This window comes from Styela clava, chromosome 6 (assembly GCF_964204865.1).
Source record: "Styela clava chromosome 6, kaStyClav1.hap1.2, whole genome shotgun sequence".
NCBI classification, from domain to species: Eukaryota; Metazoa; Chordata; class Ascidiacea; order Stolidobranchia; family Styelidae; genus Styela; species Styela clava.
This window is the reverse complement of record NC_135255.1, coordinates 19,952,635-19,980,026: the sequence shown is the minus strand read 5'-3', so window position 1 is coordinate 19,980,026 and position 27,392 is coordinate 19,952,635. Positions and strand designations below refer to the sequence as shown.

General features: G+C 35.8%; 3 protein-coding genes across 3 annotated transcripts in view; all 3 read right to left on the bottom strand.

Moving 5' to 3' along the window:
• The window catches only part of LOC120328600 (uncharacterized), a 95,698-nt gene that overhangs the window by 62,781 nt on the left and 5,525 nt on the right, over positions 1-27,392 (bottom strand). The window lies entirely within an intron of this gene.
• LOC144424600 (caspase-14-like) lies at positions 10,133-11,822 on the bottom strand. Its single transcript, XM_078114037.1, has one exon. It carries the CDS (start codon positions 11,815-11,817, stop codon positions 10,705-10,707), a length of 1,113 nt encoding a protein of 370 aa, XP_077970163.1. The 5' UTR covers positions 11,818-11,822; the 3' UTR covers positions 10,133-10,704.
• On the bottom strand, positions 18,195-21,660 carry LOC120331321 (caspase-14-like). Its single transcript, XM_039398394.2, has one exon. The coding sequence runs from the start codon at positions 21,182-21,184 to the stop codon at positions 20,015-20,017; it is 1,170 nt and encodes a 389-aa protein (XP_039254328.2). The 5' UTR covers positions 21,185-21,660; the 3' UTR covers positions 18,195-20,014.

Here is a 27,392-nt window from a genome sequence, read left to right as displayed (position 1 = left end):
TGGGTAGGCGGATACTCACTTGGTTAACACAGACAGTCCCGAAGTCATATTAGCACTAAAATAAGGAAAATCGGAATAAAATTATGGTCCAACCCTAACCTGGTACACATACTACGGGAGTACCCTTTTTATAGCAAAATATTATCCTTTACTATTTTTAAATAAGATCAAGTGTCATATTATCTTTTCAAGTGTTCAATCCAACCCAATTTATAATTTGTAACAAAATTATATTCAGTAATTAACTGTGAATTTGAATGAATTTTTGGTCGAAATCTCCAGCATACTGCATGGTGTCAAAAAAATGACGTGCCCCGTTTTTTTAACACACATTAACCACTATTATATTGTAAAATAACATTTTGAGATCAACTGGTGATTTTTGTCTGTTTTCTGGCTGAAATTGTTCAATCCAAATGTACCTACCGACATATTTTGTATATTTACAATTTATAACTTACTTTTTTTGTACGTGTGTGATTTTGTTTTAGGAAAATTTTCTTATAAAGCAATAAACTCAAAGATATCGCAGGTATTATGGTTTTATATTACTAATAATACTAACTTGGGATAGAATTCCCACAATTATCCCTGGGAGAAGAAAGTTGATGTAATCATAATGCGAACCACAGCCTTTCATTCAGTTACCAATCCAAGGCAGGTATGAGATTAGTTAGCCAGTTGTTTGTTTTGATGCTCCAGAAATATGTGTACCAGTATGGCGGTAATTAATTTTGTTCGCCTACTTTACATTAAGTTTTGTAAAGGAACTAAAGCCTATGAACAGAGGGTATATTCAATTTGCTAGTCCCCAAATTCGTAATAGAACTAAAATAAGAAAAATCGGAATAAAATTATGGCCTAACCTGAATTTCAAAAAAAGATTTTCAGAATAATCCTGGAATATGGTTGGAATATTCAATCCAAGTTAAGGTATTCAGTTTTAGTTTTTTAGCTTTATGTTTCATCAGAAAAATCGGTACTCCGGAAGTACGTGTACCAGGTTAGGATAAGGCCATAATTTTATTCGAATTTTTCTTATTTTAATTCTATTACGAGTTCGAGTACTGTCTGTGTTAGCCAAGTGGGATCCCCCTGTCCATAGGCTACCGTCCTTTTATACAACAAAATTAGTTACCTCCATATTGGTACACATACTTCTGGAGTGTCGAAAAATCAGTTGAATCACCTGATTTTGGGGGGGTCCTCTTATTAGGCGAGTATGGTGATTTTCATTTTTTGATGTCGCCTTATTATTGATACCGGACAATAAAATACCTTCGGTGATAGCTTCCCCCACGAGAAGCTACAAGAAAAAGTTATTGTGGGCTATTTTAACCAATGCGTAAACGCAGCGACCGCCAATAATAATTACATTGGGATCTTTATTCTTGACAAGAGTGACAAACCCAGATTTGTTACAGAGCATAGCTCCATATGTACAAATCTATCCTAATTTTTTTTGCTTTCGAAATATTCGTTCCCCTTTTTGAAATGTAACTAGCTTTTGTAGGTTCCAAAGGTGGTTCATTATGAAAATTTGTTTATCATTTTTCACCATTAATGAAATGGGTACTTCTGAAGTGTGTGTACCAATATGGAGGTAACTAATTTTGTTCGTCTACTTGTCCCTACAGAACCCTGAAACACTTTTAAAGACCCCCAGATGAAAACTGCTAGTATGAAACAAGAACAACAAGTTTTTTCATTTCCAGTTATTTTTATTATTGAAAGCTTCTAAAATAGTTTGATTTATATAGATTGCATTATTTGATTAAATAAGATGCTGATAAAACATATCAAAAAAAGACACCGAGATGTATTTATATAACTGGAGTCAGAGTCATATTTTCAAACTTTTTGAAGTCAGAGTCACAATTTTCGAAATCTATCGTGAATAAGGCTTGGGGGGAGGGGGGGGGGGGGGGCAATCACTTTCCTGAGTGGGCCACATACAGATAAAAGACTTCGTTATTGGGACGGGGGTTAAAAACTCAATATAAAGTTATAAATGAAAAACAGTTTACTCACAAATAACTAGAGTCAATAACATTTGCCTGTCTACTCGTTTCACTGATGTAATGCAATAATTATTTGTAAGTGGGGTAATTTAGATCCAAGAAATTCATAATCGTACTTTCAGCAAGCCCAAAGTGGGCCAGATGAAACAGTTCGGTGGACGGGATCCAGTCTGTGGACCATAATTTGCCCATCCCTGATCTCAGTAATAATTCTTGGCAAAAATTACCATATTCTACTAACCCAGTGGTTCCCAACTCGAGTCCGCGGTCTCAAATGAGTCCGCGGAGCGTTTAAATGAGTCCGCAACGAACCAGAAACAATTCCAGAAAACTATCATCGACGATCTACATTAGAATTTACATAAACATAAAAAGCAAGTTTATTCACATAACAATAATCGGGTCAATAATTACTGGTTACTGAGTGGGGCTGGGCATCTATTCAACTAACAGAATACCAATTTAATATTCGAAAATTTGGTAACAGGTGACGCGACAGGTCACTTGGATTTCACAACTCTCTTGAGGATTTCCGACGAAAACATGAGTCTGCACATGCTTTAATAGATACTTAAGCGGTGTTTCTCGCGAATTCGAACAACTAAGAATAATTTTCTTTTGGTTGGTGCCAATGGTGGCAACCAGTGTTCACTATTAGCGCACTTTTTTGCGAAAATTGCGAAACACTTTCGCAACTTTTTTTAGGGACTGCGAAATAGCACTTTTTTCCGATTTTGAAGAGAAAAAGCACTTTTTTCCGATTTTGAATGGAATAAAAATTCAAAGTTAACAAATATTTTCGAGTATTAAGTTGACAAATAAGTAACATACTAGTACTTTTGTAACTCAATTCTGCATATCATAACGATGTTTATCGGAATTCTAACCTATGAGATGCAGACAAAGGAGATAAAGCTTTTGCATTAACGGCAAAATTCTTGTTTATAATATGATTATTATACAAGCACACCATTCCGCTTCTCCCGCAAAAAACGCTCCCGGGTGTTTGAAACCAGATGTTGGAATGCTAGGCAGTGCGTTTCTTTGAAGGTCATGTGACTATCAATGATATCGATGAATTCAAAATGACTATAAAAGTGTTAGTAACGTGTTATAGTCATTTTGGATGAATTGTGACCAAACTGCACGATTTTCAAATTAGACGAAACTTTTAGCAGCATGTCACAGATTTGCAAAATCACCAAATTCACAAAATACCATTAAGTGCCATTTTATTGTAATCACAATGTTGAAAGGACGTGGCAATGGTGGCATTTTCCGGAATTTTTCGATATTTACACACCTATTTCTCATTGATATGCGAGGACAGGTGGGCAAAATTCAATATTTTTTTGAATCGAATATTTTTAAGGAGTACCGAATAAACGTGGTGGAAACATTAAAAAATCGGCAATAAAGCCTTTTTACTTGTTAATTCCTTTGTAATGGCTAATTGTTCTTGCTACCGATCGTTTTGGCGGCGATATCCAGGTTTTGGGTAATCTATATTCCCGCCCTCTCTTTTTTACAAATATGAATTCTTGTGGGTCGGCGGTCATCAAAGTTTTATATTTCGGGTTTACCCGTTCGTTCACATCGGCAACAGCTGTTGAAGACATTGAGGACTCAAATTAACATTTGCGTTGGCTTTAATATTACCTATCAAGATTTGTAAATTTACCGTCCCAATTTTATGGGAATGGTAATATTATTGTCCATACCGTGATGCAGATATTTATTAAGACGATAATTAACTTTGTCATGTATTTCTATGGTGATAAACTTCGCAAACCTGAAATTGTGCCAATCCTGAATGTTGATTTAAAATAGTGATTGAATAATTCGGCAATAAAGGCATTTCTGCGTGGTCATAAGACGAGATGGCGTTAATGAACAGCACTTCTTTCACAGGATATTTTACGTATGCGACTTGATGCTAAAAAGATTGGGCTCGAGTGCCTAATAGAGGTCAGGCGCTAATTGTAACTAATTCCCTCAAGTTTCAACGTGTTTTCAACAAAGCAATACCCAGGCGATAATTATAGCTGAAAAGTTACCGAGCAATTCACAATTTTATTTATGGAATTTGCAAATTCACCAGTTTCTTGACGATTTTGATATTGTCACGCCCTAATTATTAGTGCAAAAAATACTCCCATTCTTCCGCGGCGGTTTGACGGGTTCTTTGTTCTATTCTTCAGAAAGTTCTGACACGGGGATATAGAATACTGAATCCGGAGGGTTGAATCCCTGTCCACTTACTGGTGATTTTCCGTTTTGAAATGCGTGAAACATTCTTTATTTTAAATTAAATGGCGTTTCGCGGGCTAGAGTTCTCCCCGAAAATGATGTGTTCCAGACGTTAGTTAGACGATAGATAAAACATTAGATTATTAATTTTCGTGACGCCCCATTTTCGAAAATACAAAGTTATATCGCAAAAAAGCGTTATGATACATTTGGAATGAAACATTATTTACCGTTAATACAGATCATATTTTACTCTTCATGACACCCGGCATCCGAAAATACAGTTGTATCTCGAAAAATGTGTTTTGTTACATTTAAAATAAAACATTTTTGCGATTAATTTAGATCATATTTTACTTTTCACGACACCCGTTTCCGAAAATACAAGGTTATATCGCGAAAATGTGTTTTGTTACATTTAAAATAAAACATTTTTGCGATTAATTTAGATCATATTTTACTTTTCAGGACACCCGTTTTCGAAAATACAAGGTTATATCGCAAAATGTGTTTTGTTACATTTAAAATAAAACATTTTTGCGATTAATTTAGATCAAATTTTACCTTTCACGGCAACCCGTTTCCGAAAATACAAAGTTATATCACAAAAAATGCGTTTTGTTACATTTATTTTGCATTCCCAATAAAATACATATTTTCTCTAATTAAGGTCGTCGATGAATCTGTTCCTGTCGTTCAAGCTCGACACACGTTTGGACGAGTGTGGGGGCGGTTTTTTGGTCGACGATAAATTAAAAAGTTGCCACACGTTATTTGTATAACGATAGTAACTGAAAATTAAGATTTTATGATAGAAGTGAATTTGTCTCAAGATGGTATTTTACGATTCCTGCCCACAGAAAATAAACACGCTGACAGGCTTGGTTATAATTGATATTCGTTAAATTTTTTTTTACACTATTAATAAACGCACCACACCAATTGCGACCATATAAATTGCAGTCGCATCGGTATGGACTGTATGTTTTTGGCGCTCTCACATTAATAATAATTTTCAACAACACAATACCCCGACGGTCATTAAAGCTGAATTCGTTACCGAATAATTCACAATTTTATTTACGGAATTTGCAATTTCAAGATCTCACTTGACGATTTTGATGATGTCATGCCCTAATTATTTCTGCTTGAATGCCTCAAAATACAACAAATGTAATCATTTTCGACGATAACAGGCGCAACAATTCGTAAACGAGCCGTTATAACGAAATTCGCGATTGATTTTACCTCTCTCTTGTTTACAATTTGAACATCCCGCCGGCCATGTATGGTCGAATAAAATGTTCACATATTCGAAACATGACTTGGCCAAGGATGGAAGGGATCACTAAAGAGCTAATAGAAAGTACATACGCGAGGGTATGATATTAATATCGAGAACATTTGTGAGCATATCACAGGACTGAAATATTTTGCACCCGACTGTTTGTTGGCAGAACAACGATACGCTAAAGTTAATTGATCGAATACAGGGAAGTATTTATTTATCATCTCACTTGCGAACATCGAGGTTTTGGCGGAATTGTACGATCATGTTGTCTTTCTTAAATAATAACTTTTTCAATAAATGTTCATTTTACTTTTGCGTCTTTATTATACGTCGGGTTTTCATTTATTTTAAATTCGAAATTGTCCGAAATACTCCCAACAGGTGTATAAGTACAATAATATTAGTACTTACCAGGGAAGTTTAATACACACGATGTGTAAAGGGCGTCGCCGTTTATTAATTATAAATTATTTTTCATTCTGCTTAAAAAACAACGGCAGCATCTCACTTAACCCTCGCGACCAAATCTCTTTTGTTTTGTATGGCATCGTCTTGGCGACGATTTTATTGCCGACTGAATTTTAATTGTGTTTTAGGATAAGTTATTTTCTGTTTGTTGGTTTCTAAATTTTATAAACTTGGGTAGCAATTACTATTAATGTGAGATTTGTGCATATGAACGATTGAATATCGCGACTGGATGTCCGATATCTGAGAATGCGTAATTCTCTTTCAACATTAATTTTCAGAATATCAGCGTTCATGTGGTCGAATAAAAATTATTTATCAAATGGATTGGTATTTCGAGACACTGTCAAAATTATTTGGGATTCACTATCATATCATTCGTTTATTTTTTTTATTCATGTTTTTCTCAAGAATCACCGTCCTTATATTTAGTGTACCTTCGCAAAAGAAAACTCTTTGGTGTCATCGTTCCTATTAGTGTAATTGAAATATATGGAAACCTCGCAAGTGGCGTTGTGATGCGAATATTTGATACTAGGTCAGCAGCATTACAAAGAGTGCTATTTATGAATGCTGAAAGTACATGACATTACTGAACATTTTGTCAATATATGATGTTTGCTGCCCGATTTAAACTAACTCGCACGCAAACCAAGGCATGTCGACATTTAAAAATTACTTGTCTTTGGGTAAGCTCTGAAATAGTATAATATAAATGTAAATGAGGAATTAGGTCACGCTAGCTCACGCAAGGGAGGATTTTCAAAGTGATCTTGTGTAATATTTCGGAGAAAAAAGTTCGAGAGGAAAGTAGGTCAACCTATCTCCTAAAACAGGGGAGTATCCTGCGTAATATTTCGGAGGATACGTAGGTTAACCTATCTTTTAAAACAGCGGGTGGCGACTTTCAAAGTGGTTCAAAATCACAAATTAATAATTATCGGATTAGGTTTAGGGATAAATCGAAAAGTTGAATTTCCAGCGCACCTAACCCTAATTAGGCTATTTATATTTGGGGGATTATTTTGCACGGGATTTGTACAAACGATCCACCCTGTAACTAATATGGTTTCCAGCCTGCCTCGTGTCTGTTAGATGGAAGGAGTAACAAATGTGAAAGTCTTTGCTGTTTAGGCTAGTAAGCAACTGACACCGTGATACATTGCATGAAAGTTTTGTCCGCGGCAGGTGTTAGCAGATGTTATTTCGTTGCCGATGAATTCCCTTGTTTTAATTAAACATGAATTCGCTTAAAGAGAACTCGGTTAACGAAAAGGCTTCTCTTTAATTCATAATATTAACCGGAGGAGCGCTTTTTCGAGTATCTATGCCGTTTTAAATGGGTTATATGAAAGGCTAGGGCACATAACTTGTGAAAATCGGCAAAAGCACTTTCGCACTTTTTTTTTCGACTGCGAAGCACTTTCGCACTCATAATTTGCTTAGAGTTAACACTGGTGGCAACCCAAATTTTCTAAATTGAAAAACGGCAATATAAAATACTGAAAAATAGAACGGAGAACACCATAAGTTTTGTTTTATGATGGACCGCAACCGATTAAATGCGCTTTTTTAGACATTGCAAATCGCAAAATTTCGTGTGCTACCGGAATATACGTATCAAGGCATTTTTCCCTAGGAGTATTGGCTCCGCAAGTTACCATGAACACAATTAAATTAAAATAGAAAGACATTTTCAATTCTCGTCCTTGAATTGAATATTGTGCGACAGAAAAGCCATTATACACTAAAAAAGTCGGCTTTATTGCTCCTTCACACAGAGTACGGTTGTAATAAACGCAGCTTAGGTCCGTAAAGGTTTTCGCCGGTGATAAAATAGTCCGCGACCAAAAAAGATTGGGAAACGCTGTACTAACCATACGGTGGACCGAGTAATAAAGCGCACTGCCAATAAATTGCTTAGATAGAGTTTTTATTAATACATAAGGTACTGGTACAAAATAAAGCATTATACAATCTACACATCGAAAGCCAGGGTTGCTAGCTTATAAGGCACATGATCAATTTAAAAAAAAGTACGCCCCTATGGTCCATAAAATACGATATCTAAGCTTCTATAAAGAAAATTATTTTTGATTGAAATATAATGTTCTTGAATTCAAGTGTCAGGTAAAAATTTCCCTCAATCTGGAGAGTGTTTTTAAATATTGTGGAATTTAAAGTTGAGTCATAAGTTTTGACAACTCCATGTCCATGAAGAAAATACCAATGGGAACGCTCAGAACAGTACCAATGGGAACACTTAGAACAGCACCAATAGGAACACTTAGAACGCCCTCGGGCCACTAGGGGGCAATAGATAGATTCTTTGGGGCCCACAGGCAATAACCTTCTAGGTGTCATTGATCACTACATTAATTCAAAAAAAAATTAAAAAAGATTGTTAAAAAAAATAGCTCTCCGCGGGCCACACAATTTTTTTATTTGGGCCGCATTTGGCCCGCGGGCCTCAGGTTAAGGTTGTCAGCTTATAAAAAACATAATTAATTTAAAAAAGAATAGATTTATATTGTGCCCTTATGGTCCACAAACTATGATTTCTAAAAGGACAATAAATCAAAGCTTCCATCATAAAAGTATTTTTGATTGAAATACAATGGTCTTGGATTCGAGGGTCCAGTAAAAATTTCCCTCAATCTGGAGAGTGTTTTTAAATATTGTGGAATTTAAAGTCGGGTGGTAATTTTTGAGAACTCTATGATCAGAATGAAAACACCAATGGGAACGCTTAGAACAGCAAGCTGGGACCTTGGGCGCCCTAAGAGACAACGGATAGATTCTTTGGGGGCCACAGGCAGTAGCCTCCAATAGGTATCTTTCGATCGCTACATTGATTCAAAATGAATTTATGAATAACTGCTAAAAAAATTGGCACTCCTCCGCGGGCCGCACATTTTTTCCTTGTGGGTCGATAGTTGAGGTTGCCGGCTGATAAGATTATCATTTAAAAAAAAAAATAGATTAAGAGTGCGCCCCTTTGGTCCATAAAATATGATATCTAAAAAGACACTAAATCAAAAACTTCCATAAACAAAAGTATTTTTGATTAAAATATGATTTTCTTGAAGTTGAGGGTCGGTAAACATTTCCCCCAATCTGGAGAGTGTTTTTAAATATTGTTGAATTTAAAGTCGGGCGTTAATTTTTGACGTTTCCATGACCATGAAGAAAATGCCAATGGGAACACTTGGAACATCAACTATGGGAACACTTAGAACAGCAAGATGGGACCTCTGGCCCCTTAGAGGGTCACACATAAATTCTTTGTGCGCCACATGCAGCACTAGGTGGTATTCACAATGACTACATTAATTCAAAATGAATTTACAAATGAATTTACAAATGAAACTGGTAAAAACTGTAAAAAGCAAAAACTAGGTCTTTTGATTGAAGAGCATGGGGCATGCTGTGTTGAGGGGCTCAGAAGGGAGCTATGGATCCTAGAGGTTCAAGAACTACTGATTAGAGTCTCCTTTGACAATTTTTCCACAGGCCATGCAATGTTGAGAGTTTCTTAAAGAGAGCCATGAGTCATGAAAGTTTGAGAACCAATGGGTGATAGTTTCCACTGACAATTTCTTCCAGTGTTGAGCGGGCCATGCATTGTTGAAAGTTTTTGTTAGGGAGGCACGGATCTTTAAAGAAAGAGTGTTAGATTTTCCAATGACAATTTCTTCCAGCATCGGACGGGCCATCATTGTTGAGAGTCTCTTTGAAAGGTCACACGAGTCATGAAAGTTTTGAAACCAATGGGTGATAGTTTCCACTGACAATATCTGATGGAGCCATTAAGTGATGAGAATATTTGAAATGAAATTAGGAATCATAAAGAGAACCAATAGTTAGATTTCTCAAAGACAATTTTTTCTAGAACAGAATGGGCCATGCATTGTTGAAAGCCTTTATTAGGGAGGCACGGATCTTGAAAGTAGGAGAATCAATGGTTAGAGTTTCCCATGACAATTTTTCCAGCACAGGGATATGAAGTGTTGAGATCTTTAGAATGCAGCTTCAAATCATGAAAGTATGATTAGATTTCCCAATGTCAATTTCTTCCAATCAATTGGGGGGAGCGGAAGAATGCAATGTTGAGAATGTTTGTGAGCGAGGCACAGATTTTGAAAGTTGAAGTACCAATATTACAGTCTTCCAACACAGGGAGGGCCATGCAGTGTTGCAAGTCTCTTAGAAGGAGCCACGAGTCATGAATGTTTGAGAACCACTGGCTGATAGTCTCCATCGACAATTTTTTCCATAACGAGATGGGCCATGAATTGTTGGAAGTCTCCAGAATGGAGCTACGAATTATGAAAGTTTGAGAACCAATAATTAGATTTCCATTTCCCAATGACAATTTCATCCAGCATGGGGCAGGCCATGCATTGTTGAGAATCTTTTGAAGGGAGCCACGAGTCATGAATGTTTGAGAACCAATGAGTGAGAGTATCCATCGACAATTTGTGACGGGCCATCAAGTGTTGGGGATCTTTGGAAGGAAGGCATGGATTATGAAAGTGGGAGAATCACTGTTCTAAAGTCTCCATTGACAATTTTTTGCAAGCCATGAATCATGTAATATTTACAAGGATAAATTAAGTCTTAATTATTATGCAGCTATACGTTTTTTTTTACATTTTTTTGAAGCTGGTTTGTTTATTGAACCAAATAAAAATCTTTGGTAAGACTAGACTCATAGATGCTCATTGCCTTGCGCTTTGCCTCCTTATTTTTCATCCGGTTATTCACGATCGTAAGCATATCAGTGACATGCTTGGTCTTGTAGTACTTTCGGAACACATCGTAAATATACTTGATCATCCAGGAGCCTTTCTCACTCCTCAGAGCCGCGAAGTCTTGATGAGTTGCATATACAGTAATGATATCACTCATCTCGGGCATAAGAGGATCCACAGGATAAAGCTCTTCAGTTTTCTGGTGATCTGAAAATCCAATTTCATCAGTACTAACTTTATCTCCTTTCACAATCTTTTCTCCCCTGCAGTATTGGAGAATTAGCAATTTCGGTATATCTCTCAAGTGTTGAGCTTCTTTATTGCCCAAGATTTTTTGAAGTTCATTAGCTCTTAATTTGCCCAAGTCTTCTCCATATAGGATTTCTTCATATTTTATTAGCTTTGTTTCTTGATTTTTATCATTTCTCTGTTCTTCCATTGGGACGTATCCTCCATGCGTACTTATAATGACAACGGCATAATCGAATTTTTTTGCTTTCGCGACTTTTCCCAACAATTTTCTCATTTCATCAGCCGTTTTATCGCGATGAGCTTCCCTGTCCACGAGTTCACAACCCAAGGTTTCGCGCCACAATTCTTCCATGTTTTCCAAATCTCTACTACATCCAGGTTCTCTGGGATATTCAGTGCCAGCAAAAGAATTGCTTATAATGAGTGCAATACCTTTCCCGTTTTTTAATGGATACCTGAACTCATCTCGTCTCTTTCCGCCATCAAGATCATCTTGTGCCTCTACCAGTTTTGACAAAATCGTTTCTGATTTGCTGAAAAAATATTCCTGTTTTAGAGCGGTCAATTTGTCCAGATTTTCTCCAGTTGTGCTTATCCAATATTTAACTGTTCCATACTTGAGCTCTTTAGAATCCCCTTCATGATCAGCTTGTAGTTTTTTGATTTCTCTGTCGTTCAAACCTAGTTTCAATCTAGAAAATTCTTTCCATTGGGACTTATGAAATACATCAACTGCATCGTAGATAAACTTTGCATCTGTATTTTTCAAGGTCATTGACATTTTGTATTTTACTGCATAGATCTGGAAGGCACATAATTTCAGAAACACAATTAGTTCAATCTATCTCCTGCCTGCCTGAACTGATCAAATTTTGGAATGAATTTCCAAGTTTTTAATTCTCAAATAAAGTTGTTAGATTGTGATATAAACGAGGCTGTGAAGTCGGAGCCATATTTTCTAAGTTTCTAAATTTGCCTTCATGCTCAGTTTATAGTTCTTCAAATTTTTCCTTCTTCAAACCTAGCCATTTTCCAAAAAAATCTGGTGCTCCAGAAGTATACCAGGTTAGGGCTAGACCAGTGGTTCTTAAACTGAGGGCGCGAGATGCTCAAAGGGGGGGGGGGACATGAGGGCACAAGATGGAATCGGAAATTTACATGTAACGGCTACTGAAACGGTCTCCGCGTTCGTTAAAAATACCGGCTTTTTTGTGTTATAAGAAATTTTTCTGACTACAATATTTCAAAATGTCTCTCTATTTTAATTCATTTGTGTTCAAGGTAACTCGCGGTTGCGGCGACTCACGACAAAATAAACTCCATACCTATCTAAAATACCTCGCCAATCTGCAAACATAATAAAGTGTGATCAACTGCCCGATTATATTTAGGTTTTATAAATATTGCACGAATGCGAATTCGTTGTCGTCATTAGAAAGATCTGGTATAATATCCCAGAAAGTATATTTAATTTAGTACAATTAAAATACATGTAAAGTATATTGGTAGATGAAAAATATCGAAACGAAATCCCCGCGGTACGGCTTCTGAGTCAGTCCTTCAGATTACGCCAGTCGTTGAAAGAGCTGACTTTTTCAACGGATATGTAATGTTTTTTTGTTGAATAAAATATTCAATCCATGATCGATATACCTATTTAAAATGGTTGCTTTATTCATTTAATTGTGATAAATTAAATCTGCGATTGCGTCGATAAAATAAAAGCACCAGTACTCCAAAATAACACGGTAATCCACAACCGTAAAAATGTCGATTACAATTTGTTTTTATTTGTATTCTTGCCAATTTCACCAATATGAGCTGTCCTTGCAACTCTTACTCCGCTCTATCACAATGCCGCCAGTGCATAAATTTCAAGATATCCCCGTTACAGATATTCCTAAGTCTGCAATCCCACGGCGTGAAATTTATATCAAGTCTGTAGTTTTAGAACACTACTGGAATTTATGAAATTTTCAATGTCTGAGAAAGTGTTTTTAATCTGTCGCGGTCCACCCCAAAACAAAACTCATGGCGTTTTCCGTTTTATTTTTAGTATTTTATAATGACACTTTTACAATAAAGAAATTTTTAGTTACGAATTCACTTCTATATTCTATCTTTACCATCTCGTAGCAGATGATTATAAAGAAAATTAACTGGTTTTTTTCAGAGGTGTCATGGTTCCATTCGAAAACAAAAAAAGTAATTATAATCGTCTTCGCGGCACAAGAATATGTCGAGGGAAATTTCGGAATTAGGAAGAATAAACACCGGAATCAGGATTTTTAGGGCTTAAATAACACGCTACGCTGACATAAACAACGGAGATTTAAACAAAATGCAATCGCAAATGCCTTAGCGACAACAATTGATTGAAATTTTATGTGTCTTATGTAAATGTTTAAGCAGAAAATACATTAAAGCATAGGTTTATTGTTTGTTTAGTTTTACTTAATAATTAGTTTGACTTTACCAAGTATTGCAAACTGAGCGGAAACAAAAGAATGTATGATGACCAACTACTATGGCTTATTACATACGACAGTGAATGGCCAAGTTGTACTCCGAAGCGTTTTATGCCTAAACAATCTGAGTAATGACGCTATGAGACCAACGTTTAAAAAACCACTGGGTTAGACCATAATTTCAGGTAAAAATACTACGGGAGTCATTTGAATAGTTCCCGAACCTGTAAAAGAACTAAACTAAGAAATTGGAATTAGAATAAAATTATGGCCTAATCCTAACCAGGTACACATACTACTTTCTGGTGTCGGCCATATCTGCGCACATACTTCTGAACCGCCAATAATCATTCCACTAAGATTCGTGAAATATATCTGTTACATTGTGAGTCCCAAGTCATCCAAGCTTGATTTAACCCTTTTATTACCGGTTTATAATAATGCACATGGAAGTTAAATTTTTTTTTGAATTATAATTTATTAATATTGTATTTACGCAATAACCCCCGTGTACATACTGTCATTTCGCTTTTCATCATACTTTAAACATACTTTTTACATAAAATCAGCTACACGTCCCTACTACCAGCCGTCTGAAAATTTCTGACTGCAGTGCCAGACATGCTGGCGAATGAATATATAATCTAGCTATGCAGGTAGAATACTACTTTGTTCCATTCCAATGCTTTTTCAGCAGAAATATACAAGCTGGGTATTAAAAGGCAATCTCAGGGAGGTATGTGCCCCGATGGAATTCCTATTTAATAACTATTTGCTATTGGGCAATGTCTCCTCACATTAGACCAATTTCAGTTGGCTTGAAATTTAATAATGTTTGGTTTCTGATAAAGTTTGTTTGTTTAAGAGAGAGCAACGATACTTAAATGTGTTTGTTTTCCATTTCATAGCTTTTTGCAAGTAAAAGCTCAACTTTATAGCAGAATGAACAAAGAAATTGAAAAAGTTAAGTTTTCCAGTATGCCAAATTATTCAATTGTCCAGTTTACAGCGAAATTTTCAATTTTACCCTAGGCTAAATTTTTTGGAAATCACCCATTAATTTTACCTTCTAATTTCTCGGCGTTTCATGAGGCGAGATAAAAAGCATATGTGTTCCATGGCAAAAAAGTTTGAGGAACACTGTTTTCAGTGAACGCACAAAAGAAAACTTATAAACGAAATATCATACCTTTGGGCTCCAGTAACCTCGAAATCCCAAGAAGTTTTTCAGTGACCTGGAACGCATGTTCTAAATTCTCTGTGTTTGTGTGTCAACCAACAGGCTGAATTGTGTAAATCATCTTATTAAAAGCTCCCCCATCCCTCCAGCTCGGCCCAAAATCTTTTACTGCTATGTTGAAGCCTTCTGGATTGCTGTGGAAAGCAAATATAATTATTTATCGATCTCGATCGGTAAGTATGTTGATAGGTCTTTTTCTGTCCGTCTGTTAGACACACATGATGTCTCACAAAATCGAGGTGGAATATGCTCCAAATTTCGCATGTGCATTCATCATATCTCGGCCCAGAAGCCTATTGATTTTGGATGAATTATGTCGTATAATTAGCGAGGTATTAATTAATTAGTGATGGGGCACGTGGTGTTTGTTTTGTATGACTGAAGCAGGGAACTCCAGCACGCTGCAGCATTTTTGCATGCTGTCTTAAGTCTAGCAAACCTAGCATTGAGTTTCTTACCACAACTAAATGTTGCCAAATATCCAGCACAATCAAATGAATATGTTTCATATCTCGTTTGGTGTAAGATTCAAGTGTAATTTCAATAAATACATTCAGAATTCTTTTGTTATTTTTTGTGCAGCAAATTTGTACCAGATTTTTGGTTTGTGGCCCGTGTCATCAATATATATTTCAAAAAGTGGCCCATGACATATTTGTTTTTGGTCCAGAGGCCAAAAATTTTGCCCATCTAGACTGGCGGGCCATGTACGTGTGTCGTAACAGTTACATTTTAGTAACATTATTTACAGTGTTATAAAAGCAAAAGTGGAAAACAATAAGCCTCGTGCCAAAACTAAATTTAATCGCAATTTCAACAAATTTCTCGAGTATTTTTTAGATAAAACATCAAAATTTGGTTTCAGTTCGGTTGTGGCAGCATCAGGCAGGTCAAATTGAATTACCCAACAGGCAATATCCAGTCCGTTTGCCCATGTCAGTATTATAAGGATATGCTCAAATAAAAAACAGCACACCAAGATAAAAATATTTGAGTATGCTCTCATGCCCATAACGGCAAATTAAATGGTTAAACCCACTATGATCTTTGGCGCATAATGACAGCCTTTTTCCATTAGCATGTTTGAAACAATCAGATAACTATGCAAATCCTATCCTTATATAGTCAAGTCAAAGGTAGACTTTAGGCCTTCTTATCCATTAAAAAACTTTTAGGAAATATCTCATAAAAAATGATTTTGGTCACCCAAGGTAGGAATATTGTGGTTTTGGGGGATAAATTTTGCTTTGTATTTGCTGGAGTATTACTAATATAATTCAATTCTTCATTATTGTTAAATTCATATTAATGCACAAATTATAAACAAATAAAGCTTACAAAAGCAGAAGTGCTGTTTGGGTACTCCGTAGTATGTGTTAGGGTTAGGCCATAATTTTATTCTGATTTTCCTTATTTTAGTTCCATTACGAGTTCGGGGACTGTCCGTGTTAGCCAAGGTAATATACCCCTGCCCATAGGTTTTCGGAAGCTCCAGAAGTGTGTGTACCAATATGGAGGAAAGAGAGGTTATAAGTTGTCATACCAACACTTTTGTAAATAGAATCTACAACCAAACTGAAACCAAATTTTGATGTTTTAGCTAAAAAAGCAGAAGGCATTTATTAAAATTGCGAACAAATTTAGTTTTAGAACAAGGCTTATTGTTTTTCCCTTTTTATTTTTGTAACACTGTAAATATTGTTCATAAAATGTAAATTTTTACGTCACACTCACATGGCCCGTCAGTCTAGTTGGGCAAAATTACGTAGTATGTGTACCAGGTTAGGGTTAGGCCATAATTTCAGGTACAAATACTACGGTAGTCACTTGGCTAGTCCCTGAACTCGTAATATAACCAAAATAAGGAAAATTGGAATAAAATTAGGGTCTAACCCTAACCTGGTACACAAACTACGTTCCGGTGTCCGCCATCTTGGTTCACATACTTAGGCAGTACCCACTTTTATGGGTGAGTAATAAGCAAAAAGATATAGCAGTTCGAAGTTCCATACCTATATATCAGTATGCTCACAAGATTCAATACATAGCAAAATAGGCCAATTGCATAGTGTAGTGAACCACTGACAAGCCGGTTACAAACTCCTCACCACGGTTTTGATGACCAGTCAAGTCACAAATTAATGCAAAAACATACTTTTTATTGGGCCTTTTTATACGCTAAATGGGATTATTTTCAATATAAATATTTCGGCTCTTCTCGCTGGCAATAATTACATATTATCCAAATTTAACTAAGAGAAACTGTACTGCAACAGTTTTTTACAAATTCATTAAGCGATTGAAGAATATTTACTTTGCAATATTGTTATTATACATTCGTGTGAAGTTCTTTCAAGTTTACGGTATTCGCTTGGACAGCCCTAATAGTCATGCAAGCTATATTTGGAATATGAGAACACAGCCATGACCATCATTCAATTGGGACCCTTTAAACTGTTGCCTGAAAGAGGCCATCTGAATGATTAATTGGCCGCCAGTTACAGATCGATCTCTTTTATTTCTTTGTGTGACTTTGCTTTAGGCAAATTTTTCTTATAAAAAAATAAAGTTAAAAATATCTCAACTTGGTTTATTGCTTATTTCTATTAGATCAAGCTTCTCAAGCTTTTTTAGGGGAAACATTCTGTGAAATAACCTTAGCAAGCAATGAAACTAGGAAGAAACGGGGAGTTTTCTAGTCAAGGGAGAAGTAAAATCAGTTTTACGCCTGACACGGTGCCTAGGAAAAGGGGAAAGAAAAATCAATTGTGCGCCTGGCATGGCAGCAACCCTCCAACTGCTCTGCAGCCCCTCTATAGGCCTATATATGTAACCCCATATGTACAAATCGATCCTTATGTTTTCTTGCTTTTAAAATATTTGTTTCCCATTTTGAACACTTCACTAGCACTCGTAGGATTCGAAGTAGGTTCACAAAACGATAATTTCCTCATCCCTTTAATCATCACTCATAAATTTAATCGCCCATTTTACATAAAGCTGTGTAAAGGGACGGAAACCTATGGGAAGGGTGTATATTCACATGGCTAACACAGACAGTCCCCAAACTCGTAATAGAACTAAAATAAGGAAAATCAGAATAAAATTATGGCCTAACCCTAACCTGGTGCACGTATTACAGGAGTACTATGAAATATGCAAGACTAAATAGTCGACTGCACTAAGAAACATTAGTGTTTTTATCAAGCTGTATGCTAAACGTTATAAGGACAGTTGATAAAGTGCCAATTACTCGTTTGTGTGTATAGCGATATAGACTCAAATCAGAATGTATGTGACGAAACACGAAAATGATTACTTGACTTTATATAACTTCTAGTTTCCCTACAGACTCCTAAAACACTTTCTAGGAAACCCAAATAAAACTGCTAGTATAAAACAAGAACAACAAAGTATTTGCATTTTCACTTATTATTATTATTAAAAGCTTCTCAAATAGTTTGATTCATATAGATTGCATTATCTGATTAGATAAGATGCTGATGAAACATATCAAAAAAGGGCGCAGAGTCAGTGTCATATACTTAAACCTTTTTAAGTCATAGTCACAATTTTTGAAATCTAATAGTGGTTAATCTAAGGCAAGGCAATTACTTTCTTAAGTGAGCCACTTATAGATAATAGACTTTGTTACTGGGCCGGAGGTTCAAAACTCAATATGAAATTGAAATATTGATATCGAAACTTGGTTCCCTGCAACTTCCCTTCCCCAGTAAAAAGGTGTGTTTAATTTATTTCTTTTTTTCGTATCTATGGGATGGAAAAATAAACTTCACTATGAAAAACAGTTTATTTACAAATGACTAGAGTCGATAAAATTTGCCTGCCGTTTCACTATTGTAATCCAATATTCATTTGTTACATGAGAATTGTACATCCATAAAAGCTATAATCAAAATTTCAGCAGGCACAAGTGGGCGGGATGAAACATTTCAGCGGTATGAAGCCATTTCGCAGGTCGTAATTTGCTCAACACTGATCTAAGGAATAATTCCTGGTGGAAACTACCGTATTTTACGATCCATAAGGCGCACCGTCAATAAATTTCTCAGATTGGGTTTTAATTCATACATAAGGGTATGGTACTTGTTTTGCGCGTAGACAATAAAGCATTATCCAATCCATACAATGAGTGCCAAGGTTGACGGCACCTGCTTTGTCGAGTGTAGAGAATAAAGCATAAATCACCTCCTGATCCATACATTAGGTATCATTGGTCACTACATTAATTCAAAATGAATTTACAAATAATCATTAAAAAAAATTGGCACTTCTCCGCGGGCCGCACAATTTTTCCTTGTGGGCTGCATTCGGCTCGCAGGCCTCAGGTTGAGGTTGCGGCTTATAAGGCACATGGTCAATTTAAAAAAAAATAGATTCAGACTGTGCCCCTATGGTCCATAAAATATGGTATTAGGTTTACTTAGTGTACTAAACAGACAATAAATTAAAACTTTCATGACAAAAAAAATTTTTGATTGAAATATGATGTTCTTAAATACGAGGGTCGGATAAAAATGTACCTCAATCTGGAAAGTGTTTTTAAATATTGTGGAATTTGAAGTCGGGTGGTAATTTTTGACAACCCCATGACCATGAAGAAAAAAAACAATGGGAACGCTCATAACAGCAACAATGGGAACACTTAGATCATCAAGATGGGACCTCGGGCCCTCTAGAAGGCAACAGAAAGATACTTAGGGTCAACAGTCTTTACTAGGGGTGCTCTCGAAGTATGCGAACCAAGATGGCAGACATCGGAACGTAACATGGGTAACAGGTTAGGGTTAGGCGATAATTTTATTCCAATTTTCCTTATTTTAGTCCTATTATCAGTTCGAAGACTAGCCAAGAGCCTCCCGTAGTATTTATACCTAAAATTATGGCCTAACCCTAACCTAGTACACATATTACATTCCGATGTCCGCCATCTTGGTTCGCATACTTCGGGAGCCCCTTACTAGGTACTATTAACCATGACTACATTAATTGAGTCTCAGAAGGCAGCTACAGATCATAGAAAGGAGGCATGCAATGTTGAGAATCTTTGTGAGGGAGGCACGGATTATGAGAGTTTGAGACCCACTGTTTTAAAGTCTCCACTGATAATTTCTGTCAGTACGACGAGGTCACAAAGTATTGAGTCTTAGGTAGCCACGAATAATGTAATATTTACAAGGATAAATCAAGTCTTAATTATTATGCAGCTCTACGTTTTTCTTACATTTTTTTCAAAGCTGGTTTGTTTATTAAACCAAATAGAAATCTTTGGTGAGACTGGACTCATAGATGCTCATTGCCTTGCAATCCTCTCCTTCTACTTTGCCACTCCTGTTTTTCATCTGGTTATTCACAATTGTAAGCATATCAGTAACATGCTTGGTCTTGTAGTATATTCTGAACACATCATAAATAAACCCGATCATCCAGGAACCATCTTTCTTATTCCTCAGAGCCATGAACTCTTGATGAGTTGCATATACAGTAATGATATCACTCATCTCAGGCATAAGAGCATCCACAGGATAAGAGTAGGTAAATAACTCAGTTTTCTGGTTTTCTGAAAATACACCTGCATCAGTAGTATCTTTGGAAACCCCTTCATCAATCTTTTCTCCCCTGCAGTATTGGAGAATTAGCAATTTTGGTATATCTCTCAAAGGCTGAGCTTCTTTATTGCATAAGATTTTTTGAAATTCACTTGTTTGTAATTTACTTCCGTCATTTCCATATAGTATTTCTTCATATTTTATCAGCTTTGTTTCTTGATTTTCACCAGTCTTAATTTCTGTTTTTTGATCAATAATTTCCTCTGCTTCCACAAATCCTCCGTGCGTACTTATAACCACAACAGCATAATCGATATTTTCTTTTTTCGCCACTTTTTCCAGTAATTCTCTCATTTCGTCAGCCGTTTTATCAGAATGAACTTTGTCATCCACAAGTTCACATCTCAAGGTTTCACTCCACAGTTCTTTCATTTTTTCCAAATCTCTGTCACATCCAGGTTTTCTGGAACTATGGCCTTCAGTGTCAACGAAAGAATTGCCTATGATAAGTGCGATACCTTTTCCGTTTTTTGATGGATACCTGAGCTCATCATTACTTTTTCCCCCATCAAGATCCTGTTGTGCCTCTACTGATTTTGAAAAAATTGTTTCAGATTTGCTGAAAAAGTATTCAAGCTTAAGGGCGGTCAGTTTCTCCAGATTTTCTTCGTTTTCTTTGCTCAACCACACATTAACTGTTTCATACTTGAGCTTTTTAGATTTATCTTTATGCTCAGCTTGTAGTTTTTTAATTTCATCGTAGTCAAAACCTAGTTTCAGAATAGAAAATTCTTCCCATTGTGACTCATGGAATACTTTTGTTGCTTTGTGGATAAACTTTGCATCTTCATTGTTCAAGCTTATTGACATTTTGTTTTATAATAAGTATTTTACTGCATGGATCTTAAAGACACATAATTTCAGAAACACAATTAGTTCAATCTATCTCCTGCCTGCCTAAACTGATTAACTTTATAATGTCAACCTGCGAGAAAAGAATAAACAAATCCCTTCATTAATTTCTAAAAATTTAAAATAGAAAAGAACCAGCCAAACAATTTTTTATCTAAAATCAAAACCTTCCTGCATTTCTTATTTCAACTTGAATTGAATATACACCAACTTCTCTCCTGACATTAACAAATTTAAAATAAATTCGACATCCCATTTCAGAAAATATCATTTAAAATGCATTAGAATACTCAATTTCTTCAACTTTATATTATTTAAGCATCCTTGTCCTCGTGACACAGGGCACATGAAACAATAGCTATACTTTGCCTCTATACATCTCCTGATGTATTAGTTGAATTACAAAGCCAATGTATGATAAATAAAGTAACATATAAGTTGAAAATATTTGCTCTATATCGTAATGAGTTTCGCTTCGAGTTTCGATGTTCTCAGTATTTCTTTGTTTATTCATTGAACTAATTATCCTAATGTACACAGTTCCAGATAGTGGGCACGTTGCTCTGTGTACATAACCATAAATCATCTTGCACGACCGTGATAAGCCCTGTGTGGACTTTGGATCATTATCAAATGTAGGGCTCTTTCATTAGTAGATATTATAAACCCGGGGGGAAGCTGATAAGATGGCTTAATTAATGACAACTCACAGCCTCTTGTCCAGTTACCAATTAGTACAATGGTACGCAAAGTCGCAATGTTAGATACAAATCCAATACCTGTGCCCAACAACTCACCCAGGATAAGTTTTGTATAAATGCTTGACATGTCTCCACTCTGAACAAGGCTTTATGCAAGCTGTCACTGATGTACAGGGGGTTCATATTAATTTGAATTTTTCGGTACTTTTGTAGTATGCGAACCAAGATGGCGAACACTGGAACACATACTACACAAAAGCCGACTTTTCTATCTCTTTTCGATTGGCATTGCTTACCTATTTTATTTTGAACAGCATGAGGGGGTGCGCAGGGCTGGCCGAAACCTAATATTTTACTGTTCTAAATACATTCTGAGAAAATATTTCAGAATATGAAATTTGAATACATTCTAACTTGGCGGCAAGTTCATGCGAAAAATTTTGTCCATTATATCTTCATGTTAATCACAATCAAAACGACTCGAACGTAAAGGTTATTGGTTATTTGTTTGTTACAACAAGAGATACTGTACGTTATGATCTATCTGTCTGACAGCTCAAAATCTCTAATTTTAAAATAAAAAAGTTATAAACTACTCCTAAATTGAAAAATTTACTATATTTGAATATTCGATTCGTCTTGTAATCTCTAGTGGTGAATATGGAATTCTAAGTTGAGATCTTTAACTTTTAATGGAACATAACGCAAATCTATAGTTCCTATTCCCACTAGTGTCATAAGCCAAACTGGAAAGATTCTGTCCCTTCCAAACATCTTACTCATAAGTTACTGCTTGTCAGAGTCTAGGTCAGAATTAAAATCAAATATATAGACACGGTCAAAGGTCACATGAAAGTGTTCCTTAAGGACATAATAAACATTTCTATGAATTGAAAAAAACAGCAAATTTTGGGTGAAATATCAGGCACCATCAGACTTAGGGATTCGTATGAAATAAAAGTATTATTCTTCTAGCATAGTAGTCGAAAAACTGTGGGCCACGGCCCAATCCAGGGCTTCTGAGCATTTCCTAGTTGATCTCTAATAAATTTCAATTATGGCAGTGATACACAAAAATTACGTGTATTACCGTGTTAAATTTGAAGTTTCCAAAGAAAATGTTGGGACCTGAAGCCTTTTTCATTTTACTATTTGGGCCTCACTTTGCCGGCTACTGTTCTAGTAAGCACTGAAATTTGCAATAGATCAATTGCAGAAAAAGTTTCTTACAGCAAAAACTACAACAATTTACCAAAACGATCCATTTCTAAGGCTGTTCCCAAGTGGCCAGAGAGCCTTGTTCGAATTAAAGAAGTCGAAACACCACATACTTTTGATTGGTATTAATCCAGATATTGTTAAAGCTGAAATGACTAAGCAACCTCAGTTGAATAAATAAAATAAAGTCTAGGTTTCTGGATTTTCAATCTTTTTAGTGGTGCGGAAACTCAATGAAACATTCGAGAGGCTCAAGAAATTCATGTCTAATAAACGCAATGCTGTAAGTAAAATTGTAAAACCAAGCATGAAACTGGCTTAACAAAATGATCTTCAAAAAGTAGCAAGTTCAATAATAAAGGCTAACATAATAGGTATTTGAATAAAAATAAGTTTATTTATGTTAAGACTCCAAAATCAGCATAATAAACAATAAATAGTTGATAAAATCAAAATAAATTAAAGTGAGTATAGAATCGTGAGGGCAAAGAATATATTTAAATATACATATATCATGGGCTTTTGGATTTGAATGTAAACTTGCAGAATCCCTGGACTGTATTTCCAAACTCCGGCTGAATACTACTGGTGTAATTCAATGGTTACCAACCTTTCTCGGTATATTCCTCCTTTTGTCCATTTCAAAACTCTTCATTCACCCACATTGTGCATTAGAATCTGTTTGTTGTTTAATGTAACGATATGTACAGTTTGAATAGTTCATGCTGTGTAAATAAATATGTATTACAATAAAACTAAAAAGTCAGGAATATTGGTAATGCCACGGCAAACACACATTACTCGCGCTCTCACGTTTGGATAGATTGAACAATTTGTAATAAGTGCATTAATTTGTATTACAATAATACTAAAAAAGGTATTAGGTAGTATTATTGTTAATAATACAGTGAATACACGTACTTCCAGGTACTTCGGACTATCGTGTTTGTACAGTTTTATTAGTTTATATTATATGCATAAATACTTGTTACGATAAATACCAAATAATTGAAGAATATTATCACTACTAGGCTACAGCAAAAACAAAAAGGAATTACCTATCCAAAAACAATATGATTTCTCTCCAAAAAAATTTCCCCTCTCAATTGGACACTCTGACCCTAAGTCTAAAATAATGCCCAAGATCAGATTATATAGATTTCTTAATTTCTGGTATGCAAATGAAAAAAACTAATTTAAAGTCATGCTAACCTTAACGTGTCTGTTCAAGTACCCATATTTTTTAACAATATGACGAGTAAAATCATTGCTTTAAGAGGGGTAAAAGAGGAAGTGCATGTTGTTTGTGACAAAAAAGAAAACAATAAAGAAAAAAGGCGATGAACAGGGGTTTTTCATGACGGTTAGTCATGGGGATTGAATTTCTATAAACAGATTTTACCCTTAATTGAAGTTATTTGAAGCTAGGCACGTCTGCTCTGTATATCTTTAGTACGTAAGTCAAGTTATTTGATATGCCACAGACCGCAGTAAAACCATTTGTGATAACCAGGAAATGCAACTCAATGTATCTATTTGTTTATACAGCTGCAGTCAAGCGATGATTGCTGTGGCGTTTTAAATCAGACACCAATCATTGCTGTGCTAATATTGAATATTATCACCTAATATTGAATTTATTAAAATATGTGATAAGATTTGTTTACGCTTTGTTCTAAAATAAATTATGAAGCAGACACAAATAAATGTAAAATTAATAAATTATTAACCCTTTCCGTGCGGTGGGCACGTATACGTACCCACGACAAAAGTCGCTAGATTGCGGCGGGTACGTTGATGTACTCCACTGTTTTATTTAGCAATCGGTCGCAAGCTGTTGGTCTAGTTTTTCCGAGTTTTAGTTTATTGATAAGAAGTCTTCTTCGAGATTAACATAAGCGACGGTAAATCTCGCTTTCGTTTACGAGGAGAATTTTATTTGTGGCGAAACGAGGGAGTGTTTTTGAAATTTATGCAAATTTTGTGTTTTTTGGGTGGTAATAGAAGACATATTATCCCTTCCATCTACCAAAGTATTTTGAGTTGGATCACGAAATTGCTACAGCAATATTATGCTATTGTTTGCCAACCACGAAGCGGTAACAGTAAAGGATTTAGCGAATATTTCTATTTTTTATCACGGTTTGAAGTTTCAACTCCCAAGAAAAAAAAATGCCTTTTTTCTATCCGGTTTGTGACTCAGACCACCACTTTTGAAAAAAAATTTTTTTTTTAATCGCCAATTGCAAGCTCTTTGAATAAGCTTTCCAACGAGTCGTCAGTGGGCAGCAGAGGATCATTAGTTTTTCGTTAGTCGATCGATTAGTTGTGGGGGTACAAATGCATAAAATCGGCGTAGCAAATACAATTATTTAATAAAAAATAAAAATCGCATGGAAAGGGTTAATAGATACACAACATACTTGCAGTACTTAGTGAATTAACATCTGTAGTATTTAACTAAAGATATGATGGAAAGAGGAGACATCTATAGAGTAACTGACAGATTTAGCGAAGGACAATGGAGAGAATTCACCCGATCAAAACTTGACCTGGATGAGCATAAGATAGCAGAGCTTGAAAATAGATGGAGGGAAGATTTCCAAGAACGTAAGTTCCAGTCAGTTATTGCTTGGCAGGATCAAAATGAGAATTTGAGAAACCTCATGCAACAATTGATTACCTTGAAGCATGAATATTTTTGTGGTGAGCAAGAAGAGATGAATCAAACAAGGAATGAACAAATCCGAGTAGTGCAATCAGCTGCTGATCTTGACAACTTGCAAGCCCGTGGGTACCAAAGATGCCTGGACTTTGAGAGATATAAAGTCACAACAAAAAAAGGTCTCGTTCTGATCATAAGCAATTCGTTTACTTCATTTGATGAACAACATCATAGAACACCCGCTTGTCATAAAGATGCGGAACTTATGGCGGAACTGTGGAGAGATACCATAGGATGCACACTGCTAGAAGGAAGATCTCATCGAGACAAAAGTGCTGCTGATATGAGAGATCTGCTCAGGAAGCTTGGTAGATCACAAGGGTACGATTATGTGGTGGTGGTGATAAGCACGCATGGAGGTACGGTTCAATTGACTGGAAAGAAAGAGCCAGATAAAGCATCTGAGAAATATAAAGAAGTTCTGTTGGGAAACGATGGGGCAGCTATCCAAGCAAATGAAATACAATCATTTTTTGACAATACTGCTGCTAAAAACCTACAAGATATCCCTAAGCTTTTCATTCTTCAATACTGCAGAGGAGACGAAATAGATACAGGTGTGTACAGGCAAGGTGATCTAGCCGATTTTTGATATAATGGATACACTGATGCCCAAAAAAAGTGATGTCGTCACTGCTTATCCAGCGCATGAAAAACATAAGGCATATAGAAATGAAAGTGGATCTTGGTTCATTCAGTCCATTTCTAATGTTTTTAGGGAATGCTACCAACAAAAGCATGTCACAGATATGCTTACAAAAGTTAATCGTGAAATGATGAATAAAAGAGGCGGAATAAACATGAATGACTGCAAGTCAATGAGCATCTACGAGTCTAGTCTAACCAAGGATTTTTACCTGGTGAAATCATCAACTCATGGTGCCATGGCTAAACCCGTGGAGTCCAACATTGAAGGCATAAAAAGACCAAGACACCATTGATCCAATAAAGTCAAGAAAATGGACCCTCACTAGAGCAGTGATAGACTGCAGTGCAAATCAGAATTTTGTAATTAGTATATGACAAAATCAAAATTTAACAGAATATGTTTTTTGCCATAATTCTATCTCTAAAAGTTTTAATCTGTAGGGCTACCCAGTATTTCATCTACACTTATGTAGATAGCTCTGTGCCTTGAAATTTGGTTTCCACGATGCCCTATAATGCATATAATAACATTATTTGATTTACCGTATTTACTCGAATTTACGCCTATATCGCAAATAGGCCGACTCCCTAAAAACGGCGATTTTATAAAAAATCGCACATAAGCCGGTCCTACGAATCGTGACACGCCGGACACCTCAAGAAAAACGTAGAAAGAAAACAAAATTACTGTAACGCAAACATTTCATTTCTGCATGTTAGCGAGGGCCGTAGGTGGATTATTACCCCTAATTTATGTTAAATAAAGTCTATATTGCTTTTCAGTGCGTCGTGATTGTGTCAGGAGTTTAAAATAGAGTTCCTGAATCCGCATAAAACAATTTACTTTGATCGCCACAATGGCGATTAATTTCGT

Coding starts and splice junctions, on each gene's coding strand:
- LOC144424600 (XM_078114037.1), bottom strand. CDS start 11,817: ATGTCAATGACCTTGAAAAATACAGATGCAAAGTTTATCTACGATGCA.
- LOC120331321 (XM_039398394.2), bottom strand. CDS start 21,184: ATGTCAATAAGCTTGAACAATGAAGATGCAAAGTTTATCCACAAAGCA.